General features: G+C 38.2%; 1 protein-coding gene across 2 annotated transcripts; it reads right to left on the bottom strand.

Annotated features, from left to right (window-relative positions):
• Nucleotides 1-1,264: 1,264 nt before the first annotated feature.
• LOC132645399 (polyadenylate-binding protein-interacting protein 4-like) lies at nt 1,265-19,229 on the bottom strand. Of its 2 annotated transcripts, none has more exons than XM_060362375.1 (15): nt 19,005-19,229; nt 15,391-15,579; nt 15,174-15,320; nt 14,913-15,046; nt 14,493-14,683; nt 12,566-12,743; nt 12,227-12,460; nt 11,686-11,804; nt 11,520-11,589; nt 11,380-11,413; nt 3,674-3,993; nt 3,364-3,504; nt 2,300-2,392; nt 2,132-2,194; nt 1,265-1,691 (listed from the first exon to the last, which is right to left on the bottom strand). In XM_060362375.1, exons 2-15 carry the CDS (start codon nt 15,515-15,517, stop codon nt 1,662-1,664), a joined length of 1,881 nt encoding a protein of 626 aa, XP_060218358.1. In that variant the 5' UTR covers nt 15,518-15,579; nt 19,005-19,229; the 3' UTR covers nt 1,265-1,661. The 2 variants fall into 2 exon arrangements, with proteins under 2 accessions (XP_060218358.1, XP_060218350.1); XM_060362367.1 differs by having other exon boundaries at nt 15,385-15,579; nt 19,005-19,227.
• Nucleotides 19,230-20,255: the final 1,026 nt, after the last annotated feature.

Genomic DNA, 20,255 nt, shown 5'->3' with positions numbered 1-20,255 from the left:
TTGCAATTTACATGGTCCAAATAGAGTAAACAGCTGATCAGTTGGATCAAATGTGAGTTGCGGTTCGAGTTATTTATCTTTTCGATTTGCATAGCCAACTATTATTCCAAGTATTATATAGAACAACTCAAGTTTACGAGCATAATTATTACTCCTATAACATAAAGAAGATTTCTTTTCTAAATTAACGTGAACCAAGACTAAACATACCCTTTTCTCTTGTATTTATTAAATCATTTAAATAAAAATAAAATAACATGTAAAATTAAATATAAGAAACAACAATGGAAGAGAAGCCGGGGCAACAGGGAAATATTATTAAAATTTTGAAGAAGAGAGAGAGAATTTGGGAGAAGAGAAAGGGTTTGTTGCAAGAAGAAAATTATTTACTGAAATTTATGCTTAAAATAAAAAAGGAACTCAATAAAAAGTAACAATATTGTTTACCTAAAAATGTTCTAAAAATTGAGGTAGCAGGGAATCGATCCTGCGTCCTTGGAGAGGAAAACATGGCTTTTAACCACTGGCACCACAAACTCAATTTGTCCTCCGGGTGGCACGGGTTATATTAATAAGAATTCTGATACATATATAAGCAAAGTTTCAACCGACGCGTGGGGGTGGCGTGGCAGCCCCACAGTCCTACATAAATCCGCCCCTGATTCCGACTCTTTCTTTTTCTATCGATTCTTTTCCAATCGAGATGTATAGATCTTGTTCATGGATTAACGAAAATGCGCAAAAGCTCTATTTTTCTCCGCCATTCTATGAGTCTCTTCTTTTTTGCTTATGGCATCACTACTCCCTTTGACAACATCCACTAATTCAGAACTTATTTGAAAACCATTTTGACCCGGACATTTTCGAAATGTCGCTTATAATCAACGAATGGCAAGTGCTTGGTGACAGGGAACATAGGGTACTCCAATATTGTAAATGTATTCTGTCAATCGAATTGCGCCTCAATGACTAATACTTTTTGGCGGGTAATAATATTAGTTGAGGTTAATGACTAATCTCTCAACAAGTCACCATAATGGTAACTTCAAAAATAAAATAAAGACGACTTGCACATCTTTTATTTCTACTCAGAGAAAATAAATCAACTTTTAGTAAGATAAGTCCAGTTTTAGCATTTAGAATTGATTCACAGTATTGATTTGGCATTCATGCTTTGATCATTTTCAGTGTAACTATCTTACTTTAACCTCATACAGTTTGCATTTAACTTTTTCGGGAATATTTTCCACGCTAACAAATAAACTTCAAAAAATGTGTCACTCGACCCGCCTTCACATATTTTTTGGTTTTAATTTCCACCAATAAGTACCTAAAAATCCACTAAATAGTATTGAAAAGGAAGAAAAACATACATTATCAGGATTACAGATCAAAGAGAAGAAACATGAACTGCAGTATATCACAGAACCACCACAGTAAACTCCACGAAAGACCATAAATTTGAAAGCTTACAAATCTATGATCACTACAAATTCGCATCACTGATATTCCACTATAATGAATCTAATCAAACCACTGAAGCCCCTCATCAACCACCTGAACGTCGCACCAATAAATGATCCACGAAATCTAGTGTGTCAGAAATTATTTCCTATATCAGCAATCGTTCAACCCACCACACAATATGGTTTGCCAACTGGTTAGTACTCTCTTCCTTTGAACGGCATTTCCTATCATGTCTCAACAAAGTAACAGTCAGTTCGAGCCACTAATAAAGAGATCATGCATGCTGGGATAAATGAACATCTCAGCTGTTGCTCTCACTAAAAACAAGAGGAGATTTTCTCCCATATTAGAAGACTCAATTCTCAATTTACTCGGTCTAATTATGCACAAGAGGGTCGGCCAAATAAAACAATCAATTTTATAAGCATAAATGAATTGTGATTGATGCATGAACCGACTAACAGACTGGAACACAGCTTAAGCGTTTGGGCTGCTCTTATGTAAATTAATTATTATTTTGGTGTTACCGGACCACTATGGTTTTTATCCAGCAAGCTTCCCCACATCTTGACATTTTATCAATGATGAACTATGATAATAGCAAGAATAATGAAAATGGTAAAGACGAGCAAAAATAAACGTAAAATGTCAAAAGATTTCTTACAGTTGGGTAACTCGGCATATAGACAACTTGACGAGGGTGACCAATCATCATCTGCTGTCCATACTGCATCAAAAAGAAAAGAATTTTGAACATTCTGAAACCCACTTCAAAAAAAATGACAGAAGAATCAGTTAACGTATATGCTGATAACCCAAAAAACTGACAAACCTGTGGTCCATTTGGATGAAAAAATGATGGCGGTACAGGTGTAGGCTGTGGATTATATATAACAGGCTGATGTGCAGAAAATGATGGACCAACCTGCATCAGGTACATGATTAGCAAACCTTCAATAATGCATTAAAATGTGAAAAAGGAAAAAGAAACAAGCAAGAGCATGCATTTAGTTGAAACACAGACAAGTACAACAAAAAACATTTCACAAAGATGCCGACAGTAGCTTCAAAAGATTGGTGAACTTCACCGGCTATCATCTAACAACATGAAAACAGTATGGCAGTTACAAGCAATTTCAGCTTCTCAACTTACTCCATTATTTGTAGTTCAAAGAGGAGCACAAAAGCAATAAGAGCAAACATCTACAGCATTGCATGGCTTTTGTCACAGGTGCATAAGGAGTACTTCGGAGGAAAATGGAAAAGAATGAAGGACACGTACAGAACATTTTCCCAGCTTATTTTGTTTCTTTGAAACTATAGGCAGATAAAAAGCACAAATTTTCTCAACACAGCATTAATTATACCCGATAAGAGAAGTAACGATATTTTACCACAATTGACTGCAACAGCACATAGAGTTTCAGTTCCACCATGAAAATGAGAACAAAGAGTAAACAACTAACAGCAGAAGATTACAAAGACAGAATCCTTATGTACTCCACTCATGTAAATTACCATTCTTAGGAAAACCCACTTGCAGATTTTACATAGTATCACCCAAAAATGGGTTACCGACTAACCAAATCTATAAACATTTCCATCAGCATAGCCAAATATTTGACTCAAAATAAAGCTGATAGACAGTTGAGACACTACACAAGTACATATCTAAATCTTAGGTGATACAGACACTACAGGGTCGACCATGCTTTGAATTCCAAAGGCAGACCAGGTAAGATTCACACAGATTTTATTTTTTTTTCTCTCAAAACCTACAGGGTCGACCATGCTTTGACTTCCAAAGGAAAGCAAGTAAGATTCACACAGATCTTTTTTTTTCTCTCAAAGCAAATTCCTCATATATTGACTATAAAATATACAAGCATCACTTACCCCAACAGGCATGCCATGCATGTTTGTGACAGCAGCCACACCAGCTGGATAGTAGAAGGAATTATCAGACACTGGAGAAGCAGGTCTCAAAGGTGATTGAGATGGGATGAAACTCTTTGCATTAGGATTGAATTTAAATTCCTGACAAAATATTCGACAGAAGCAGAATAGATAAACATGTAGATGATAAGCCAGAGGGAGGGGCGAAAAAAAAAAATAGCACATCTCTAATAGAAACTATGGAAATTATTACATGAAGACAGTTCTTGTCATTTTGTTGAAAAAAGAAAGATTAGGAAATAGTTCTTGCCTTAGCATGTGGATTCAACGTGGATTTTTCTGACGAAAATGAATTTACAGAAGAGGTTCGTGATAATCCATTGTCAGCTGACGTTGAGGCAGCACCTGTTCCATCAGAAGCGGATAGAGCAGAACTACTAGGTCGCACACGAGAATTAGCAGATTGTGAAGCCCCTTGAATGTTGGAAGACACTGCACCCTCCAACTTCTCTCTAGAAGAACTTGTGATCTTATCCTGGTCCCCTGGATGAATACGCAATGCAGAGATGTCTGAAGACAATCTACCCCCATCAAAGGTCTCCATTTTCATTCTTGAAGAAGACTTTAAATCTGCATGTGTTAAACCTAAGGTTAAAAGAAATAGAAGTTGGAAGACAAGACATTGAGGGAGTTGAATTTGAACTGTCAAAAGCACAAGTGTATAACAGACCAGCAGACAGCAATTACCGACATGAAGTAACTGTTACTCCACAAGCATGAGAGATCTTGTTCCTTGATAAATTCAATCTCAATATTCAGGATGAGAGTTTAATGGAGGCAAAATGTAATTACCCTATAATTTTAGGGGGGGAGAAGAGGAGGGGGGGGATGAGGGAGACACAATATCATTTAATTGCACTAACAAAGATGTTGGTGTTACCAAAGTTAATCCCAAATTGTATCTTTTTTTCATTTTTAGATAAAGTACTCCCAAATTGGAGTGAATGTTGTGCCACTAACATTCAATACATCCTCAAGATGAATTTTGCAGAGATGCAAATGCTAAGATGGATGTGTGGCCATACAAGATTAGACATGACCACATTCATGAGAAGGTTCAAGTAACGCATATTGAAGATAAAATGAGAGGTCGCTTGAGATGGTTTATGCATGTCCTGTGTCGACCTCCAGATGCACCAGTATGTAAGTGTGGAACCATAGGGGCAAAGGTGTTAAAAAGGACAATGTAGACCTAAAATCACATGAAGGGACGTTGTCTCGAAGAACCTACAATTTCTGGGGATTCATATAGACTTAGCAAAAAGATAAAGCACCACGGAAGAAAAAGATATATAGGCGATACATATTAGCTGAGAATATGTTTTAGACATTAGCATTTTTACTGTAGTCCTATATGCTCTTTAGGAGTGGTTTTAGCCTTTCAGAGATTCATACGTTTAGAAAATATACAGAACTTCTAAAACTTTTATTTGTATTTGTATAAAATTGGCATGAAATGAGTTTAAATGGAGTGACATGGTCAGTGAGAATTCATATAATTGAACCCAACTTGTTTGGGATTGAGGCGTAATTGTTGCTTTTTGTTTTGTTTTGAAAAAAGTGTATCTTGAGTGTACTTGATGCTCTAGCACTTCATCTCAATGAAAGATCAGATCTTTGAAAACGCTATCTAGAACCAAGCTTCATTAGAAACGGACTAAACAAAGACACATCTATCTGGTTCTAAGCAAAGCATCAAGGCATATCCTCAACAGTCTTGAAGCGGACCGTTTGTTCTTCAAGATAATAACTATTATCCTACTAAACATTGAAAAAATAATTTCTTCTATTTAGAGCAAGCAACTGAAAGAGATAAAATTAGCAAGCTACAAAAATGACTACAAATTATAAACAGAACTTAGCACAAAATGAGATCTGACAATGAAGTGTGCTTAGCTCAATACAGAACTACAGAAAGCTAATTGCTGTCACCATTACATTAAAAAATTTCCATTGCAATGTACATTACTTAGCCTAATTATTCTTGGTCAACTGCCTAGAGAGGGCATAAATCAAGTTCAATGAGGCAATTCCAACGTCTGTTTTTTTTGTGAAACTGAAGCAGAGACGATTAATCATCTTTTCTTACACTGTAAAGTGGCAGAACAACTTTGGCACATTTTTCTTAATTTGAAGGGTCTAAAATGGACAATGCCAAGGAATTCAGTTGAAGTTCTAGCTTGCTGGAACAGAGATGGGAATCTGTCAGGACACAGGGAGAGATGGAAGATTGTCCCGGCCTGCATCTGGTGGACAATATGGAAGGAGAGGAATCAGAGATGTTTTGAAAATAAAAGTATCACTTTCCAGAAGTTAAAAATGAACTGTATAGTGTTTTTCTATTTTTGGTGTATTCATGAACTCCCTCAGGAGGCAGAGGACAAAGCTAAGATTTTAGATGGCTTATGAAGGAATAGGTGGTAGGTTTTGCTTTTGTGACTACTACTTGTAATTACTACTGAAGTACACTATTGGTGTATTTCTCTGTTCATAATAGAAAATAGAAATGTTAACTGTTCAAAAATATATATATATATAAGAAAATGACGGCCGCCACCCCGTCAGGCTCCTCTGCTTTCTCTCTCCTCTGCCCTCCAACTCTCCACCCCACTCGCCACCCCGTCAGGCGACCAGACCGCATCACTGTTCAGGTAACTCCGGCGACCAGGTAACGCCGGCCACTTTTCCGACCAGATCTACTTTTTTTCTCTCTTTCCTTTTCTTCTTCTCCTCTTCTTCTTCTCTTCTCCTTTTTTTAGCTGCTTCTGCCGCTGCCAGAACACAGCTGCGTCATCGCCGGAGACTTTTTCCGGCACCATTTTCCGGCCAGCCCTCTCTCTCCTTTTTTCCTTTTCTTTTCTTGTTCTTTCCACACCCCCCCCCCCTCTCTTCTCCCGTTTCGCAGAATTCCGGCGGTGAACAGTAACTCAACAGTGAATAGTGTGAACAGTAACTCGGACGTTGAACAGTGTTTTCCGGCGGCGTCCAGGTTCAGTTCAACTGGAGTTGGTACCTCCGGTTGCCACATCCATTATTTTTCCATACACTTGTAGTTACATTTTGCTAACTTTAGACTTTTGAATAATTTATTAGTTCATACTCATTTTCGTGGCTTTGCTTAGTGATGGTAGACTAGGGTCATGTTCTCGTTCGGGGACGAGGGCGAGGGTTAGGAGGGGTAAGTGGGTTAGAGGAGCGTCTAGGTTGAGAGTAGGATCTTGGAACATTGGGACGTTAACGGGGAAGTCCATAGAGCTAGTTAAGATTCTTAAGAAGAGGAAGATTAATATAGCTTGTATCCAAGAGACCAAATGGGTAGGTCCTAAAGCTAAGGAGGTAGACGGGTATAAGCTGTGGTTCTCTGGTAGGTCGAAGTATAGAAATGGGGTGGGCATTTTAGTAGATGGTGAATTAAGGGATCAGGTGATAGAGGTTAGGAGAGCTACTGATAGGATGATGTCGATTAAGGTGGTCGTTGAAGGACTCACTGTGAACATTATTAGTGCATATGCGCCGCAAGCGGGTTTAGGCGATGAGGAGAAGAGGCGCTTTTGGGAGGATTTGGACGAATTAGTGGGAGGCATACCGCCTACTGAGAAGCTATTTGTGGGAGGTGATTTCAACGGGCACATCGGGCCTATTTCGGGAGGTTATGATGATCTGCATGGAGGCTTTGGCTTCGGGGACAGGAATGGAGGAGGAGTCTCACTTTTGGATTTTGCAAGAGCTTCTGGGTTGGTGATAGCCAATTCGAGTTTCTCAAAGAAGGAAGAACACTTGGTAACCTTCCGTAGTTCGGTGGCTAAGACTCAGATAGACTTTTTACTCCTTAGGAAGGATGATAAAGGTCTGTGCAAAGATTGTAAGGTCATTCCGAGCGAATATCTTACAACCCGACATAAGCTCTTGGTGATGGATTTAGCGATCAACATAACGAGGAAGAAGAGGGTCGTGGAGGACCGACCTAGGATCAGATGGGGGAGTTTGACCACGATTAGTGCCCTGGAGATGGGAGAGAAATTGAAGGATATGGGGGCCTGGGATAGTAGTGGGGATGCGACCAGTATGTGGGATAAGACGGCTAGTTACATTAGGGTGGTAGCAAGGGAAGTGTTGGGGGTCTCGACAGGTAGTCGTGGTCAGCATCGAGGGGACTGGTGGTGGAATGGAGAAGTTCAAGGGAAGGTGGAAGCAAAGAAGGTGGCGTATGCGAAGTTGATAGAAAGCAAGGATGAGGTGGAGAAGTGAACGAATACAGAACTTTATAAGATGGCGAGGAAGAAGGCGAAGTTGGCGGTTTCGACGGCAAAAACGACATCTTTTGAACGCATGTATGCTGAACTAGAAGAGAAAGGAGGGGACCAGAAATTGTTCAGGCTAGCCAAGGCGAGGGAGAGGAAGGCACGTGATGTGGATCAAGTAAAGTGCATCAAGGACGAGCATGGCAAAGTATTGGTAAAGGAGACTCCCATTAGACGGAGATGGCAGTCATACTTCTGCAAACTCTTGAATGAAGAAGGGGACAGAGACATTGTGTTGGGAGAATTAGAACATACAGGAAGGCGTCACGATTTTGGGTATTGCAGGAGTATTAAGGTTGACGAGGTTAAGGGTGTTGTTCGTAGGATGCGCAGGGGAAGAGCGATCGGACCTAACGAGATTCCTGACGAGATTCCTGGAGAATTCTGGAAGAGCGTGGGCCCGGCAGGTTTGGAGTGGCTGACTAGGTTGTTTAATGTCATCTTTAAGACGACATTGATGCCCGAAGAATGGAGGGCGAGTGTAATGATCCCTCTATACAAGAATAAGGGAGATATCCAGAGTTGCAACAACTATAGAGGTATCAAGCTGCTAAGCCATACTATGAAAGTGTAGGAAAGGGTGGTGGAGATAGGGGTAAGGAGAGGTGTGTCTATTTCAGAGAACCAGTTCGGATTCATGCCGGGACGCTCAACTACAGAAGCCATCCATCTTGTGAGAAGGTTGGTGGAGCAGTATAAGGAGAGGAAGAAGGACTTACACATGGTATTCATCGACCTAGAAAAGGCTTATGACAAAGTTTCAAGACAGATCCTATGGGAATGCTTGGAGGCTAAAAGTGTACCTGTGGCGTACATTAGGGTGATCAAGGACATGTATGAGGGAGCCAAGACCAGGGAAAGGACAGTAGGAAGAGACTCATACCACTTTCCAGTTGTGATGGGGTTGCATCAAGGATCAGCTCTTAGTCCGTTTTTATTTGCCTTGGTGATGGATGAATTGACATGGCAAATTCAAGGTGAGGTGCCATGGTGTATGTTGTTCGCGGACGACATAGTCCTGATCGACGAGACTCGTAGCGGAGTTAACGCTAAGCTGGAGAGTTGAAGACATGCTCTGGAGTCTAAAGGGTTTAAACTGAGTAGGACCAAGACAAAGTACTTGGAGTGTAAGTTCAGTGAAGCACCTCAGGAGGCTGGCTTGGAAGTGAGACTTGGTACCCAGGCCATCCAGAAGAAAAGTAGTTTCAAGTACCTTGGGTCTATTCTGCAAAGCTACGGGGAGATTGACGATGATGTCACACATCGTATTGGGGCAGGGTGGATGAAATGGAGGCTTGCTTCCGGAGTGCTATGTGACAAGAAGGTGCCACCAAAACTTAAGGGCAAGTTCTACAAAGTGGTGGTTAGACCGACTATGTTGTATGGGGCGGAGTGTTGGCCGGTTAAGATCTCTCACGTTCAAAAGATGAAAGTTGCCGAGATGAGAATGTTAAGATGGATGTGTGGCCACACTAGGAGTGACAGGATTAGGAATGAGCATATTCGGGATAAGGTGGGGGTGGCCTCGGTGGAAGATAAGATGCGAGAAGCGAGATTGAGATGGTTTGGGCATGTGAAGAGGAGAGACACAGATGCCCCAGTGCGGAGGTGTGAGAGGTTGGCCATGGATGGTTTCAGACGAGGTAGGGGTAGACCGAAGAAGTATTGGAGAGAGGTAATTAGACACGACATGGCGCAACTACAGCTTACCGAGGACATGACCTTAGATAGGAGGGTTTGGAGGACCCAAATTAGGGTAAAAGGCTAGTAGATAGTCTCGTTTTCCGTTCTTATTAGTAGTCGCATTATCGCAATATAATTTCTTCTGCTCAGATTTCTGCTATTATCTGTTATTTCCTGTGCTTTGATTATCCTGTGTTATCTGTGTCGCTTGCATTATTTAATTTCATATGGCTTTGATTCTCTTAACCTTATCTGACTTCTTTTTATGCTTTTATTGAGCCGAGGGTCTTTCGGAAACAGCCGTCCTACCTTGGTAGGAGTAAGGTCTGTGTACACTCTACCCTCCCCAGACCCCACGATGTGGGATTTCACTGGGTTGTTGTTGTTGTTGTAAGAAAATGACGGAAATAATACCGATTCAACAAGAAAGGAAATTCTTCTTTTCCTTTTAAAAACTAAATGCTCTCTTTTACTATATTTACAAGAGGTTACTTTCTTCTATGCTTAAATGTACCTTTAAATCTTAAGGTATCATGTTTAGAGGTATTTTCACTACTTCTGTTGCAAAACTTGTTATTTAATTGGAAAAAAAAGCCTCCATCTTTTCCCTACTTAAAAAAGAAGACAAACTATTTTTTCTTGGCCTATGATTACCATATTAAGAAAGTTTAATCGTATAATATTCTACTCCATTTCTTGTAAAAGCTAACAGTTCTATTTCCTTTATTTGTAATAATGTAGCTGCTTGGTTTCATGCTTGAGTGTATACCTTAGTATCTTGAACAACCATCTCACCAAATTCTCTCAAGATTTTAGTTAGGGTCATATATGCCAATTATCCTCTTGGTACCTTAACATAAAATTTCATGCTAATATCTAAAAGTTCAATGAGGTCAATTGACAAGGAACTAATTGTGCCATCACCTGCTGACACATTAAAAATTTAGAAATTTCTAGTTCGAGAGTGTTAAAGAGGCTACTGAAGAATACAATCTGGCCATGAATTGGAAGTACACAAAGATGAATCGAAACATCGAATTTCAGGAAATAGCATCCTTTATACCCCTCCCCCTTCCCCCACCCCACCCCAAAAAAACTGTTCTTTGTGATAATTTTTGTTTCCCTATGGTACTGATAATGCAAATAATACATGAAACAAGGGAAAAGCTCTACATATTACAAAGATATATTTACTCGGCTCATTCACAGATATAGCCGACCTCAACTGTTTGGGACTGAGGTGTGGTTGTTTTTGCTGTTAATTTACAGAGATGAATTAGCCGAATAAATGACAAATGCAAATACTGTTGGCCAAGCCGAATAAGGTGAAATGTTTTACATGGCTAGTGGTGAAGAAAGCATGCCTGACCCTGAACCACTTCAGGAGAGGAAAATTCAGATAGTATCTAGATGCCCTTAATGCATGGAGGCAGCAGAAACAAATAGTCACTTGTTCCTTCATTGTAAGATGACTGCAGAAGTTTGGGCACTCTTTATCTGTTTGGCCAGGGAGGAATGGATAATGCCAGAGCACACTGCAGATTTACTAAGCTGCTGGTTAAGAAGAGGTAGGAGTGAGAGTCAAAAAAAGTGGTGGAGAACAGCACCAGCCTGTATTTGGTGGAACATATGGAAGGAGAAAAATGAAAGAATTTTTGAAGGCTCCATACAAAAGATCAAATGGAATGGTATCACAACTTAATGTTTTTGGTGTAAAGAGCAATGTATAGAAGATGAAGTACAGATAGTGGACTTCCTAGGAGTTTTGTAATTAATATTCTCCTTGTAAGCTATTTGTTGGAGGTGGCCAGCATATCCATAATGCTGAGGAATAGAAGTATCCAATTTAAAATTTTAAAAAAAAAAAAAAAAAGCGTCCGCTATTTTCAATGCAAGGGAAATAATTTAAAAACTCCATTTGCAGGAGTTGGCATGAAATATTTGTCTACTCCAGCTCACAAGACATACTCACCTTCCAATACTGACGTTTGAGCCTCTTCAGCTATCTACATGAAACGAGAAACACCAACCATAAGAAAGTTTTCCAAGAAAAAGATAAACATTAATAATAAGTTAAAATGAAAACAATATGGAAGTCACAAATTAGCTAACCATTTGATTTCTCGTATCCTCCTTATTGCAACTTGCTCCAGCATGCTCACTAAATAGGGCTTTGAGTCCCCTAAAAAGATAATTTCAGTTAGAGAGACGATAACAAGCAAGGCTAACGTTATCTTTTAAAAACTACTAGTTGTAGAAAGGAATGACTATAGCAAACCTGTTTAAGATAGAGGCACCTTTAGGGATAACTTCAGCTGATGACTGTTTCACATGATCATCATGACAAGTCTGATAGACATCCCTGCTGGTACTTAACCGGGAAGATTGCACTTCATCCTACAAACATGATAGGCATAGAAATACTAAGACACGTCATATAATTAGCTTATGATTCAACTATAGTCGAGTACACAGAAACTAAGGTATTATTTATAGGCCCTTGAACCACATGCATGAGTCACTCTAAAAGTGCTTGGTCTAAGACGTGGATAACTCTCAAACTCGCCAGCACTAATAGACCTTAAATAACCAATTAAAACACTTTCTAACTAGCTTGAGATATTTGACTAATATGAAAATAGACTTCCTCTATCATCCATATCTTAAGTTAATGCCTTGAAATATATAATAAGAAATAGGTAACAAATTATACAAACCGAGAAACAGAACCCACGATCATTCATATAAGGAACGAGCCCCAGCACCACAAAAAAACAATTGTCAGGCAGAATAACGAGTGTAGGTGAACAAACTTATACCATGGAGGAAGATCTTGATGACACTTGTGCACCTTCATTCATTTTCCTGCTGCTAATGTCAGTAGATGACTTGCCCATAGCACTAGATACACCTTGAAATGTTTCATCATTACGTGAATCCAATAATATGTCCTCGCAGTCATCATAGCCGCTATCATCAACCTCTCTAACAACTGCGGAAAATCTGGTTTCCTCATCAACTTCTAGGTTCTCATGAAGTTGAATCCCTCTCTCCTATGAAAAGTAAATTTCAACCAATGCAACTAAATTTAGAACAAAATAAGCAGAGAAAAATCAGAAAGAAACCAAGGTTCTATTAAAAGGAAGCAATTACCCCACCTCTGCTAGATGAAGATCACGCGTATCCTCACCCTCAATTTCTCTAGCTATTCTTAGAGCTTCTTTTTCCAATTCACTCATCTGAGGACCTCTCTCAAGCTTTGTCGTATAAAGGTCCTCATCAAATGTGCTTTTTACTCCAAACAGTGTTTCATTGGCTTCAAACTGATCCCAGCCCCTGACAAACACACAGAGTAAAGGTTGAAGCAAGTAAGCAACTATAAAGAAAACGTCAATAGATGACTAGTTTAGACATTTACAATTAGTAGACCATGTGTTACAAATAAATGGGCGATACAATAATGAAGCACATCACTCTATGCATTCATCTTGCATTGATAGAGTAGAAAGGGACACTCTGGTAATGTAAATGAGTGAAATCCATTTTGTATCATACAAGAAAGGGACACTCGTCATGAATTAATATGGAATAATGTGCTATAACAAGTAGATGTGATCTTTAGACCAGGGAATAACACTTTTTTCCTCCTTTTGGTGATTACCCGCATCAAAAGAAAAAAGAAAAAGAAAGAGCTACTGAAGGAATTAACCGTTCTCACCAAGAAATATTGTACTTCAAAGACAGTTGAGATGACTTGAAATACAATTCAGAAACAACATAATAATTAAACCACATGAACTTTTGCCAGTGCTACTATCTGGAGCAATCCAACTCAATGTCTGTCTTCAGAATAAATTTAATTCATATTTACTTAGCTTTAGAGAAAAGGAGATGCCTATAAAAGGAAGAACTTCACAAACAACACTTCCACGACAAAGGAGGAATATGTTTCGGATAGGAAAAAGACACTGAGACAGATAGAAAGAAAACAGTGAGACAAATGATGTAGGAAGTATGCATGAGAGGGATGGGATCAAGAAAATACCTTACCGCCTCAATCCCAAGATGGGAAGAGTTGGCATACAAGTTTTCACTATCCATTTCACTCTATTTAGACCCATTTCATTCAAATAGTAAAAAACTTGGGGTTCTCTATACTAGATCTTACATTTCTACTAACGCAAATCTCTAAGCGGACAGAAAAGACTCCTAAAAACATTGGACCTAATGTAAGCATAACGTCAAGACTAAGCCTTAATCCCATTTCCTTGTGTTGTCTATGAGGAACTTTTTGTCCCATTCTTCCAGATTTTTCTGCTAGATCAGCATGGATTACTAGAGAACATAGGCTTTTATGAATGTGATGCTCAAGAACAACCAACATTACCATCCCACTAGAAGTTTCACGAGAGTTCTTTGCTTTAACCACAGTAATACTCTGTTTCCACAAGAACACGGGATAATAATTCTATAAGAAGTTGATAATGTAAGTTCAGAATTTTTTTGCTGTTAATTTCACCATGGCCCATAAGTGGCAGTAACTACTTAAATCCATGTCTGCTAATTAAGTTAAATAAAAATTACTGTTACGTAATTATGAATTGATATAAGTACAGTATTAGTATTTTTTAATCTTAGGACTCGGGGGATAATGATAGGACAATGAGTACGGGTGTTAAGATACATTCAAGAAATGTATATTACGACATATACAAGTATATATATTTCGTCAATTGATTGAAGTTATTACATTAAAGCTTAGTATAATTAAATTCTTTGCAATTATATTTTATACATAAGTTATCTCGTATAATACCAAAGTGTTCTAGTACTTTAAGTGAATATATTTATATGGTATAAACCAAAAACCAAACCAAATATCTAATCAACCTACACTACTTGACCATAGGTGTAGTCAAAGCAGCCAAGTTAGGTTGATCAAACCTAGAGATGATCAATCACCCACACCCAAATCATGTTGGATCGACAGCGGCACAGCAAGGATTTTGAAGGATCCGAGCAATATAGGTTACAGATAGCTAAAACATCCTCTAACAATCAAAGGAAACGATGTGAGATAGCAACCTATTCCAATGGCCATCAAATATATTGTCTAGTTCAGGACATTCAGGAGCATCATCATCAGGTACCCAGCGCTCCAATTGCCGCTCTACCTCAAAATGCCGAGATTGTGAAATATATGAATCTGTCAAAAGTTCCTGCTGCTGTTCCAGCATGAATTCTGTTCTGAAGCCATCTAAAGTTGTAGGCACACCCTACTCCAAAGCAATAGAGCATCATTATTATAACTAGAACTATTTGAAAGTCACAACATTCTGAGTCAAAATTAATCAGAAATGATATATAAGGGTCTTCCATGAAGACCATCACCATAATATACTGTGATCTGATTTGTTTGGTAGGTAATTCAAAGTATTGTCATTGTTGAAATCAGACGGTGCATAAAGTAATTGCTAGAAAGAATTATAGTAGTCGCACACAAACCTTTGCTGTAACTTGCACAAACTCGTTACCCGATATTATCAAAGTCTTTGACGGAGGCTTGCTAGAAGTTTCAGAAGTATTCTTCATCCCCTCAGAACTATCTTTTATCAAGTGAGCCATTTTCAGAATAATACCTGTGCCAAGTGAAGGGAAGATAGCTAATGTTAAATATAAAATAATTGAACATACGCCAAAACAATGTTTAGAGCCTTCAATTAATACCCAAAAAACCTGCAGTCTAAGTTAACTTTTCTAACATACCAAAATCTTTGTCAGCATTTGTCGCATGAAGTATCCCTGAAAACACTGATCCGTCAATCACTTGTACTTCCACTTGATGTCCAACAAGACTATTACTTAAATAAACTAGTCGATCACGTGACAGGCTTTGATATGCTCCCCCTTTACCTGGAACACTAGGAGTTAGAATTAGTGAAGAATTCATAGATAATCCTAAGACAGTGGCTCTCACCTGCACCTGTAAATTGATGGGAAGTATTTTTTCCAGATTGCACTTTATTCTCCAACCTAGTACCCATTTCTCTATCAACTTTACGACGGCCATATCCATTGGCAGAAAGCCTTGGCTGCACTGGTTGCTGCATCGTCCTCAAAGATGTGTTAATTTATAGGCGAGATGCAGTTCAGCTCGGGTTCAGTCTATACACTGCAGAAGACAACACTCCAATAAACAAATAACCCTAACTGCTAAAGATTGAAATTTGAATGAAGCATCTTTTTTCAAGCATGGCAAAGTACCAAACTGCACAGTACACCAAGGCGACAACTAAGACCTGGATCTTCCACTAGCTGTTATAAAGAAACCAGGAAGAAGAACTATATAATACGAATAATAATGCATCTTTTGAACATTAACTAGGCATTAATCCACTTTACTGGACTGCGATTAACAAGATACAAAGTAATTTGTCTTGGGTAGACTTCATATTGAGATGATGCCAAATTGATAGGTGTACCGTGCAAACTGCGAAGTCATGAATCCTTAATATCCATATTAATCAAAAGTCAAACTGCCTAATTTAGGCTAAAATCCAAGAAAACAACCCCAAATGGCAGAAGTATCACGAGTCATGAAGTATGGCTAGCTAGCACCAACTATAATTTGTCCAATCGAGAAAGAACTACATGAAAGTGTGTTACTGCAATGTGACTTGTTATAGTCTTAACTTTTCACATATAATTTTACGTAGAAACATGGGGGTGAATGGAAAACTACAGGCATACATATCAACTTTGCCAGCAAATCATTCAACCCTTTCACCTTTTTTTTTTCCACCTGATGTTCAATATCCCCGGGACCTAAGTAACCCAAACCCCTATTACCCAATGGTTCTTGACTATAAATAGAGAACATAGGTCCATTTTTCCACCAAGAATTCCGGCGACAATTTCCATCCCAGACAGTGAGGCTTTGAGACAACAAGTTGTAGTGCTTTAAAACCAAATGGGTCTATTGTACTCGAACTCTCCAGAATCCACTGAGATGGTCGTTGGAATACAATTACGAGGCTTTTGACGTAAATCCAAGCCCATTGTAGGTAACCTCTTCAAAAAAGTTATTTCCATCAGCCGCACATTATTCCTCTATTTCCATCAACCACACATTATTCACCAATTTCTCTGAAAGTATCCTGATTCCATAGGTGTAGAAGCATGCCCAACAATCTAATCCAACACCATCTTGGTATATTGTTGTCTGAGACGAATCCCATCGCTGGTGACCACCAGTCCAGCCTAAGTTCCGCGTTTTTCCATCTCCATATTCTTTTGATTCACCGAGATTCCTCATTCGATGGTAGTTCGAAGATGAAATTAAAGCCTTTCATTTCGAGGACCTGTGCCCCCACCCCCCGAAAACCTTCCAAATGTTGTGAACCCATCTTCTCATTTCTGAGCCTGTCAGGAAATCTTGGTGAACACCCTCGAATCTCCCCAACATGCAGGTTTGAAGGGACTCCTTCTTTTGTTCAATGATTTTGTTATCCAACAGAGATTTTAGGCTACAGCTAGTTCCTATCTTTCAGCCCCATGTCACTTTCAGACCATCTCTTGAGTTTTCACAGCCTCTGCATAGTTCTGTGGTTGCTTCCCTTTTTGTAATCTGGCTCTCTATAAGTTTTTGTATTTTTTGAGTTACATTGACCCAGCGTGTGTCGTAGGAAAGTTCCAGGATGATAATGTTGCTTCTGTTTTGATAGCCACAAATCTTTCATGAAAATTAAAATTCTGAGCTACTGAATACTCATAGAGTTGGACTGACTGATCCAATATCCTGAATATGTTCCCAGATCCTTCCGATGCACCAATCATCTTTTGGCATGCGTCTGCTGATTGTCAACCGCCTTACGGAGTTTCTTTTTCTCTCTACCCAATTGTACCATTTGTCATAGGAACCCCCAGACCCCGGTATACCGGCAAAAGTCTAGAGTTAAATACTTAAGTAACTGCTTTTTAAAATTTGTGTCCCATGAAGTGAGCTTTTAAAAATCGTTTTATTGGCGGGGGTCTGGGAAAAGAAAGGCAAAATGATTTTAAGATCAAGATCAGAGTGTTATTTTCCTTTAATCATGTAAGGTTTCGATTGATAAGCCCAAGATCAGAGATTTGATGAAGGAACAAATATGAACTAGCTAAAACCCCTCGGCTGCTTTTAACCTTTTAAATGATCACATACTGAAATATATAAAGCTATAATGTGTATAAAGGAACGAAGATGAAGATGCAATCCTTAGAACACCTTCCCCAAAAAGGGAAGCCTGACTACCAGAATCTTGACAAACTAACTAACTGTAACCAAGAAACAACATGCAATGAATCTATTTTCCCTTCATTGGAAACTTAAGTTCAAAGTCTTCTGTCCAACATGCAATTGATATTATTTTTCTCTTTCTTTCTTTGTCTATACTATATGTAATCATACCAAGTGATAAATGGAGATTACAGGTACATTCACCATTGTGAGTTTGGTACAAGTAGATGGGATCTAGTTCGATTGAGCTGACGTGGCTGAATTGGTGGAGTTAGTTAAAGTTAGTTAGACAGTAATGGCAGGCAAAGGTCTTAGGATCGAATCTCACCGCCACCCATTATCAAAAAAACAGTAATGGCTGTCAGTGTTCAGTTAGCACTGTAGCATCAATTCATGTAATTCTTTCAGCAATTTCCACCTAGGCTATATAGCCAATTCTGTAATTGTAATTCATTCATTCATTCAAGATGATACAAATCTCTTCTTTCTCTCTCTACACATTTTCTCCCAATTTAACTATCTTCTCAGAGTTAGCATACAACAACTGTATCAACCAACAACTCCCATCCTAAGTTAGTTGGTTCAGCAACCTTTATATCCACATTCCGCTATATTTTAGGTCCATTTCATAATTTTTTAAAACTCAACAACTTGAAGCAGCAAGAAGCCAGAAAAAACAAAGCTTTGGCTTAACAGGCACATATAATCAAGAATAAACTGCATTATTCATAAAAAGGATCTTTCATTTTTATTTTATTTTTTTGATCAAGTAATAATTTTCATATAAAGGATCTTTCTAAAGCACCCAACTTTCCAGACAAGACAATCTACACAGTAGGAGCTAATCAAAAATCATCTACTCGATTGACAAGCATAACTTTTATAGCTGCCTTATGAAATCACAAGTAATGGATTGAAATCCCAACTTTAAAGCGAAAAAAGGCAACTCGATTCAAAATTAGTTGGGTCAGCAACCCCTTTATATCCATTCGCTGTATTTAGGTCCATTTCAAAAAAATTACAAACTCAACAACTTGAAGCCAGCAAAAATAAACACTTTGGCACAACAAGCACACATATAATTCAAGAATAAACTGCATTCTCCATAAAAAAGGATCTTCTGTAAAGCACCTAACTTTCCAGCTAATCCAAAATCACCTACTCGATTAACAAGTATAGCTTTTCACAAATAACCCATTGAAATCCAAGCTTTAAAACAAAAAAAATCCTGAGCTAGATTCAAAACCCTAGACCCATATTTTTGTGCGATACAAACAAGGTGATCCATTAATACAAATGTAGATAAGTAAGAAGAGACTTACAAAGAGAGAGAGAGAGAGAGAGAGAGAGAGAGAGAGAGAGATGTTGGGATCCTAGCAAAGAGAAAGTGAATTTGATATGAAACGACACCGTTTTTATGTCAACGGATAGAAAACTGCGGCACCGAGAAACTGAAATTGCCCCGAATGCTGTAAAATGGCTTCTTACGCAGAGTCTATTATGATGTCGTTTAAAGATCTTGTCTGTATCTACTAATTCAAATAAATTTACAAGTATTGTGAACAAGAGATGCGGGTCAAAAAAATAACACCTAAACTATCTTTTTTTTTTTTTTTTTTTTTCATACTTGAACTATCCGAAGTGAGTAAAACACACCTGAACTTATATATAATAGTGTGTGTACTGCACTCTCTTTTTCTGTTAAAAAATAGTGTCATGGGTACTTCACGTGGATAAATAATTCCACCTTGGCAGAAGTTAATTCCACATGGATAAATAAAGGTTAAAAGTTAAAGGGATAATATATTTGGGTAAAATTAGAGAATATGGTCATTGTAAAAATTTAATGGGTTTCACCATTTGTAAAATTCTTACCGAAAATTGTCTTAGTAGTCTCGTCTCAGTCGTGGCTTTCCCCCATTAAGCTCCAATTTCCCCCAAGAAGATGAAGGGAAACACAAAGGAGGAGAAAATCTTATTAGCCCTTACAGAAGAAGAAAATGAAGAGAAGAAGTTTTGCTAACTATATAGTGATAGTTCAGGTGTGTTTTGCTCACTTCGGATAGTTCAGGTATGAAACACAAAAAAAAATGATAGTTTAGGTGTGTGTTTTTACCCTTATCTCATTGTTAATGCATTAACATTGTTTGATTGTTTTACTTCTATAACTAAAATAATATTCTTGTAAGCTATGCAAAAAATTATATAGTATCTAAATAAAACTTGAAAGTAAGGAGCCGTTTGGATATGATATGAAATACGATGATTTGAAGTTGAGGTATTGTTTGGACATGGAATTTAAATTTCTTAAGTTGTATTTTTTCTCATAGACATAAAAACTCACAAGTTGTGAAAACTATCAGAAATTTTCCAAGTTTTTACAATCTTACAAAATTAGCAAATCATGGTTCATAATAAAATGAATACGCTACTAGAAGACCTTTCTAAAAAATACAACATCAAGTGATCGAACTTTAGTTCAATAGAAGGGAAAATTAAACGTGAGTTGTATAAGTAAACGCAGTTGGTAAATGGTTGATAAGAGTAAATTTATTATAAATATACTACCAACT

This window comes from Lycium barbarum, chromosome 1 (assembly GCF_019175385.1).
Source record: "Lycium barbarum isolate Lr01 chromosome 1, ASM1917538v2, whole genome shotgun sequence".
Taxonomy (NCBI): Eukaryota; Viridiplantae; Streptophyta; class Magnoliopsida; order Solanales; family Solanaceae; genus Lycium; species Lycium barbarum.
Note: the sequence above shows the minus strand (reverse complement) of the source record. Positions and strands in the feature narration are given on the sequence as shown.

Bases quoted from the DNA above. Each gene is read 5' to 3' on its own strand.
- LOC132645399 (XM_060362367.1), bottom strand. From the start codon at position 15,517: ATGCAGCAACCAGTGCAGCCAAGGCTTTCTGCCAATGGATATGGCCGT. The intron at 11,414-11,519 runs GTTAGCTAATTT...CGTTTCATGTAG, and splicing joins AGGATACGAGAAATCAAATG to ATAGCTGAAGAGGCTCAAAC. The intron at 2,393-3,363 runs GTAAGTGATGCT...TACCTGATGCAG, and splicing joins TGCATGGCATGCCTGTTGGG to GTTGGTCCATCATTTTCTGC.